Source organism: Etheostoma cragini, chromosome 3 (genome assembly GCF_013103735.1).
Source record: "Etheostoma cragini isolate CJK2018 chromosome 3, CSU_Ecrag_1.0, whole genome shotgun sequence".
In the NCBI taxonomy this organism is placed as follows: domain Eukaryota; kingdom Metazoa; phylum Chordata; class Actinopteri; order Perciformes; family Percidae; genus Etheostoma; species Etheostoma cragini.
In genome coordinates, this window is record NC_048409.1 from 1,463,206 (window position 1) to 1,471,225 (window position 8,020).

The 8,020-nt window shown below is 43.6% G+C and overlaps 1 protein-coding gene across 2 annotated transcripts in view; it reads right to left on the reverse strand.

Moving 5' to 3' along the window:
• Nucleotides 1-8,020, reverse strand: part of yap1 (Yes1 associated transcriptional regulator) — a 42,869-nt gene that overhangs the window by 33,108 nt on the left and 1,741 nt on the right. For both annotated transcript variants that reach the window (XM_034866607.1, XM_034866606.1), the window contains exon 2: nucleotides 7,255-7,484. In XM_034866607.1, coding sequence (XP_034722498.1) covers nucleotides 7,255-7,484 — 230 coding nt within the window. The remainder of the gene's footprint in view (nucleotides 1-7,254; nucleotides 7,485-8,020) is intronic.

Genomic DNA, 8,020 nt, shown 5'->3' on the forward strand with positions numbered 1-8,020 from the left:
CCCCCCCCCCCCATTGACTTATCCATACTAAGAATTGTAACTCAAGATAGAATGTCAGTGAAATCAGAGGCGATTGAATCCGAAGATTTGACTGGATTCAGCATCAACGAGTAGCTTAGCAGCGGTTCATCCTTTAAGAGATCTCAAGTAAAGAAGTTTGACTGTTGTACTTGTTTCACAAACCTCATCGGATTACAGGACAACGACAAACTCTCCTAACAGAGATTGCCCGTTTACATCCATGAGAGCAGTGGCGTTCACATCTGGCCTTTAGGAGAATGTTCTATCCGAAAATAAGTCTGCTCCGTGGTTTAAATGTCTCTAAAGAAGCTCTGTACCTGCCAAAACACCAGATCAAAGCTAGATTTGACTGAAATTGACTCTCTTCACAAACCAGATGTCAAAAGCTGCATTTCACTGGTGTGAAACAAGGGAGTGAAGCTATGGGTGGTGCAGCAATAATGAAGCACACCCCACAGCTGAGTTGTCAAATGTTAAAAATGGGATCCTCAGGCCACAGTGGCTCCACCCAGGGAGTATATGCTTGGAAGGTGGTTGAAGCCAATGACTAAAGAGTGCACTGAGGGAGGCAAGATGTAATCAGCCTCTAAGACGAGGATGACCACCTCCACACTGGGGATGCCTGGCTGCCTCTCTATCAGCAGGACATCATCAAGAGAGATTATTGGGGCAACCTCTGTGACCCTATTGTGGCTTTAGGTTTCCCTTTGAAGGAGGGTTTGTATCATCATACTTCCTAACGAAGCAACTAATTCACAAAGGACTGAGTGTAGCTTGGGAGGTTTAGTTTGACTGCTGTCTATTTTCAAAGAGTAATTCAAAAGCCTCATTTACTTAAGTGGCTTTTAAGAGTGCCATGTGAGATTAATCAGACAGTTGTTTTTTTGGCAAAAACTGTGGTTAACTTGTGTTGACCACACTACACGTAAGCACCAAAGACTTGCATGCAAGATCACAATTTTCATACATACATTAAAAAAGTGGAAATTTTTCAAATGCATGCATGCAGCAAAAGGCTTAGATTTTTATATGTCCCAAACCCAATATTTAGAAGCGGTAGATTTGTTCCTCATCAAAATATTTGAAAGACAACCAACTCCCGAAGAGGGGTAAAATGTGTCTACATTGAGCTACGTTGAGTGGTTAAAGAACAGAATTTAAGATCAGAATATGCAGAAGGTTTAAACAAGAGAAGGAAAATAATAATTTCCTCTACTTACATAAAGACACGTGCACCATACGATGCTGCATAAAAATTCACCAGAATGCAGGAAATGATGTGTTTGACGCTCAACATTTAATTGGGATGGACCCCCAGACCCTCCGGTTATAATGTGTCTTCCCCCCCCATTGTTGAAGCTAACCCTACGCCCCTGTACGAGGTGCTGTGGTTAGCTTTGGGAACTGTAAACTCCACCTGAGCGGCTCCACTGCTCAGTTACTACATCTTTGTGGAGATGCCCTCAGTGACAGTGCAGGCATTGATGTCTGGGCCAGAGGTGTTACATCAAGTCTTTGGTAAACACTAGCTTGACTTTCTCACAGTCCCATTTGTGTACTGAGCTGACAGGCCCCGGTTGAACAGGAAGGGCCTTCTCTGTGTGTGTGGTCAATAAACCAAAACTTTGTCAAACACAAAGTTGGTCCGAATGAGGGCTTTACGCCGGCTCACGGCCCAGTCTTCCCAGCACCGCTTGTGACTCCCAGAGTTTCCTCGGTTCATAACAGCTTAGTTGGAAATCCAATTTGCGTACTTATCACGTCAAGCTTTAAGCAGGTTAAAGTAAATCAGTTGCTACTGAAAATATTTAGGTATTATGTATGATGTTTACATAAGATGTTGAGTATGGGATCAGTGTTAGCCAAGCAATAAAACTGAAATCCATTTCAGACAATGGACGGACAACTGTGATACAAGACGTCAGCAACAAACGTGGTGCAGGCCAGCTCAACTTCATATAACAAAGCCACATAACAAATGTGGGTATGTCTCGCAATGGACTCTGGGTATTGTAGTATTCAAATACGCCTTAGATGTATATTTATAAATGAAAAAAGTAATTTTCATTTCACACCAAAGGGAAAAGGGATTGAAAAGGGACTTTTCTTTGCTCACTAGTTAAGAGATGTTCAAACAAGAAGCAGCCATTTTAGCTTCACACAAGCTAAATATTACTCTGAGGTACATCAGTCTGCTGGAAATCCCATGATGATGTCATAGACGCAGATACCGACTGCATGCAATAAGAGCATGAGGTCCAAATCAACACTTGGTTGATCTTTCCTGCTCCAAACAGGACCTCTTGTATTAAGTGCAACAGATGTTCAGGAAACACACACACACACACACACACACACACACACACACACACAAGTGTAAAAACAATAACACAGAAGGCAACCAACCTACAGTACATTACAGTAAGACATGAAGAAATGAACAAATGTGGTCACAGGGGGAAAATATGATCATTCATCATTACCATATTCGTTGCTCTGAGCATTTTGGAAAGTTAAATTTGGAAAGACACGATTCAGCCAGAAGTGGTTGCGGGAAACTGGCTCATCAAAACAGTTTAAAATCCAATTGTGGAAAAGACAAAAGTGTCCATCAACACACAGCTCTACCTGCCCCTGAGGGCAGACAATAGCTGCCCCCCCCACAGCCCCCTCCCCACCCCCAAAGCTTTCCTCTGCTCAGGGCTGACTTCCCACGGACTAAAAGCTCATTCAAAGCTGCATTTAATAAGCGCCCGGAAACAGTGATTACCCCTCCTAGTTGGCCGGTGTGTCTAAATTAGAAACCTTCATTAGTTTATGACCCAGCCCCGGAGAACCGCCCTGCCCCCACACCAGCACCGAGCAAGGTGACCCAACCTCCCTGCCCCTGCCGTCATAAATCAAAGGCCACAGCAAACTGTTGGAAGAAAGAGGAGGAAAGGTCAACAGACTGTGTTGACATTCTCCGAGTCTTCTCCCAGCTTAAGCTTATTCTTATTTATGTTATAGTCAAAAGAAAATAGAGACTTTTGCAGGAGACTGCTCATACCTGACTCCTATTTCAATAAGCCCTACCACTACAGATTATTTACATTGTTAAACTGCAGATTGTTTTATTTATTAATATTTTCATCACAATTTCCCACAGCCTAAGATGACGTCTTTCCATTTGAACAGTTTGAAATCCAAAATTACAAAAACACTAAAAAACTCAGAGCAGCAGAAAGTCCTCACAGTCGGGAAAGCTGAAAACAACTTTTTGTTTCTTTACAAATGACACAAATTGTTGATTATCGAATGTCGCCGATAATTTTTTGAGGACTTAATGATCAAACGATTTACAAATTGTTTCAGCACTTATTATTAATAAATAAAAAAAAATTTAAACAGCAGGCCAAGCTGAATTGTACATTTTAAATTGTAATCTTCCCATAGGGGATCAATAAACAGATTAAAATTTAAATTTAAATTAAAGCTGTCAGCGCTGTCTCACTTCCACAAGCTCAGTCCCGTCTCAACTCCAAGCTGAACATTCAGATGTGAAGATCATGGAACTCTTAGGAAGCCGCGGCCCTCTCTCACCGCCATCTTTAAAACTTCCTGTCAACCATTTGTCTATTTTGGGAAGGCTCACATGAGTCTCAACAGGCCTGTGGTCTGAATAAAGATCACTGTTTCAGTGCCGGGACAAAGGGGAGGGCCGGAGTTTCTCTTGGCCCCTCTTCTAGTCATCTCCACATGGCTGCCATTTAACTCCATTGACACAAAAGAGGCACCATCACAGCACCACGGCTCCATTCATGGCAAAAACCCAGCCTGGCTTTTTTAAAGGGAGTGGGACATCGGCGTCCTTAGCGCGGCTGTGACTCACAGAGGCCAATCCCCCCCCCACTGTATGATCCTATAGTGTACTAGTAAACAACAGAGGTGGAGAAACAGGGGAAATTCATTACTTTAAAAAAAAAATTATGATTTATCTCCAAGGACATCTGCGGCCACCTGAGTGAAATGTGACCCCCCCCACCCCCCTGCTCTCTCCTCGGCCATGCAAGCTGGTGACAGACTCCCCACCCCCACCCGTCCGTCCCTCTGTCCATCCGCCCACCCACCCACACACTCTCTCTCGCTCGGCTTCACTCCTTCTGCAACGCGCCTCGGTCAGACAAGCCCCGTTTAGAAATAGGGGAGTGTCTCTTCCAGCAGCTCTGCTGGGGCCGCCTGTATTCCAGATCAAATATCTGCACTTTGATGTGCAGGCGGTGGAAGATGTCTCCTACCGTTTGTCCTTACTTGAACACAAACACTGTACTACACTTGCTCTGGTTGGATAACACAGTTGAAAACAACAGAGCCACACAATGAAACAAGCTCCGGTTTTAAAATAGGCAAACACATATGAGCAGAGGCTTGCTTTGATGTAAAATCTTCATTTTCTATGATTATTTTCAACAGTATATTTTTAAAAACAATAGTGTTGATATTTCGAGGATTTCGAGGAAATTGATTATATTGTCTAGAAAATGACCACCTGTTGGCGTATGGTACAAACCTACAAAAGATGGTCTTAGTTTAGATTTCATTGTGAATTTATCAATAAATCAGTCAGTCAGAGACAGTGGTTTCAATATAATGAACCCAAATACAGCTATGACAATTACGCAATTGTTACATAACAAGGAAAAAATTACACATTGTTTCATTTACAAAGATAAATAAAAGTATTCATACACAGTGAAAAAAACAATAGCACAACAGATGTTTGAACGATAAGTTATACAAGACTGTTATACAAGACTAAAAAATCTAATTTAGTTTACAACATAGCTGCATGGTCTGGAGGCGCTTTAGATCAGTCAGTTTCTAAACAAGTGATCTTGGGAGAGAGTCTATGAGAATACTTTCTTCTCTCTGCTAACCCCCCCCCCCCCCCCCCCCCCCCCCCCCCCCCCAGTCCTTTGGTTCAATTTAAGAAGAGCCTCCCCAAAACGGCCCAGATGTTCTCCAGATGTGAGACCTTAAAACATCTGGTGCAGAAAGCTCTTTCTGGACCCGAGTACATGCGAGGCTACCATGCTGGTTCAGACCCCGTGTACCACCAGAAGACGAGTAACAATGCCAACTCCTCTGTGTCCAGTCATCTCTAACCATGTCATCAACTTTGGAACATTTCACAATGAGTAGATGATCTGAACAGAAATCATTCACTTTTACGAAAAATTCCAAATTTACCTTCTCACTACACTACAGAGCATTAAGTCAAATGCATAAGAAAGTAGAGAATAGAGAAAGAAATCCCCTCACATGGTAAAATGTTACCAATAAACTCTGCAAAAGGCCTTAAGGGGCTATGGTATAGCTACTATTTAAAAGGTTGACTTTGGCTGGTTATTGTGGACGAGATGTGCTGGTTAGCAGAGATTTGCAGAGATGCCTGTCCCTTGCTGTCTGGGAAAGCTACAATGATCCATTGTTTCTACTGAAACCTGAGACCAAGAAGCGGAACACTACATACAGCAGCAGTCCCTCAAAAGACTCCTCTCTTGTTTGCAGACGCCACCAAATTTAATAACCTACAATTCAACTATTGCAATTGTCTCTTTTCCAGCACACTGGCCACCATTGTGCACTGTAGTAGGCCAATCAGGCCAATTAATGTCCACTGAACAGAGCTGTATTATAAGAATCAAATCTCAAGACCACTTCCCTTCTAACTTGACCATTAGCGAAAATGTCATTTCTGCTCTAAAAAAATGTCAAATATGTTTTATAACACATGCTTGCAATGCTGCATGCGTTGCAGATTGAAAGATTCTGTTGCATTTCTGTCGGACCTTAAGAAGACGCTCAAGTACTATTTTCTGTACCCACTGTATGTTGAGGGTATTTTTTTTTGAAGTAGGGTTGTACAAGGTACATGTCTAAAGTCAGCGTCTCACCTGCAGGACGTAGACGGCAGTCAGCACGCCTCCGGTTTGGAGAACCGGGCAGAAGTACCGACACAGAAGCTAGGCAGTGTACTGCTAAGGGCGGGGGCTGCAGCTAAACACATTTACACACCTAAACACATTAACACAGCTAAACACATTAACACACCTAAAATAACATCAGTATCGGTTTAAGTGTACGCTAAATCTAAATTCAGAATACGTTCACCGCTTTACTTTGTGGTCTGGCCGCCCTCGTCTTTGGACATGCATTACATCTGAAGTGAAGAACATCAGCATTCCTTCGCATAAGCGCAACTGTGCCGCGCCATGGTTTATGTAATTAACAAAATACATGACAATAAAAATGATTATGACAGTCACGAGGGAATGCCATCCACTGTGGAGAGGCCTTTATTAGCCTGAGTGTCCACAAGAACTTTTGCAGAATGAGACTCAACGAGAACAAGAATACTGATGCTCTATGTTTGAAAACATCTAGTGCCAAAGAAAAGGAAAAGGTAAAGAGGTGGAAATATTCAAAATATAGCAAACATCTAAGCCTGATTGTTTTGGGGGGGCTGGAATCCATTTAGCTGCAGCAGAACATTGCTTAGCGTCCATGTCTGTACTCCTGCCTGCTTCTCCAAACTGGGGGGGGGGGGGGGGGGGGGGGGGGGGGGAGCCAAGCCCCATCTACTCTAGGTGATACACTGAGTATGGAGAAGAAGCTACTAACCCCACTTCAAAATATCAAAACTATTGCTTTAATGACCAATGTTGTTGTAATTAGCCTTCATCAGGATGCGAGTCGGAGCCAGTAGGAGGGACGTCTAGAGAACTGAGGCATAGTGACGACTCTGTGAGCTGGACTGCACTTCGTAAAACTCATGTCGAACCTGGCCAAGCATTTTTCCTAAAATCATTTTAAGATGCAAACTTCCCGGACTTTTTAAGATATGTAGCCACTGAGAACCAGTGAGCTACTCAACACTACAACAAGCACGGACACACACTTTATAACTCTTGACTGCACTGACTTGTAGAATGCCCTTAAACATGTATTTATGCATTGGTGGGGGGGGGGGGGGGGGGGGGGGGGGGGGGGGGGGGGGGGGGGGGGGGGGGGGGTTATATATCTGTCTTTTTTGACAGGTTATGACTTGCTTAGGGGGGGCGGTACTGTAATGAGCACACTGAACCAAAGTTTGCTACGTATTTGCATGGCAGTTAAGTATTGAGTATTGAATATTGAATATTGAATCTAATGCAGGAAACCAGTACTGAAACTTGTTGCCGGCAAACTTACTTGAGGAAGTATCTCTGGCCCGAGGCGGTTTTGGCCATCTCCCAGCCGGGGGGCAGGGGCACATCATCAGGAATCTCGTAGGAAGACTGACGCAGATGTTGAGGGGCAGCACCAGGGGGGGGCATCCCAGACAGACCCGTAACAGCTCCCAGCTGCAGGGAGGCCGGGGACGAGTGTGCACGGACGTGGTGGGGGGTGAGTACTCCGCCGCTCCCAGCATCAGTGCTGGCCTGGGTGGGAAAGACAAGCAGTGTGAATGCAGGTGCATCGTCGTTTGGAAATACCTCAAAATATGCAAGTTTCATCTCATATCGTTATTATGCAAAAAAAAAAAAAAAAAAAGTTGGTTTGAGGGCATTACACAAATGGCACTATAAAAAGCTGTAAAAGAAAATATAAACGACATGTTATCAGTTTTTGACCACAGTGTATTTGTGGCCAGTTCACAGATAAGAATCGAGATTTGAAAAACTGCAAGACCCACACAGTGACTTTTGTGAACATAATATTAATAATAATATAATAACTCAGATTTAACAGTTTATTCACTTCTCTTACGTTGTTATCACTTTATGTTTGTCAGGAGGAGGGGGGGTCCTAGGCTCCTAGACTTGTGTGGGACAGAGGAGTGCGCAGACTCGGGGTCCAAGAACGCATGCGCACTGACAACAAAAACTATAAGACTATTAGCAACAGTTGTGTGTGTGTGTGTGTGTGTGTGTGTGTGTGTGTGTGTGTGTGTGTGTGTGTGTGTGTGTGTGTGTGT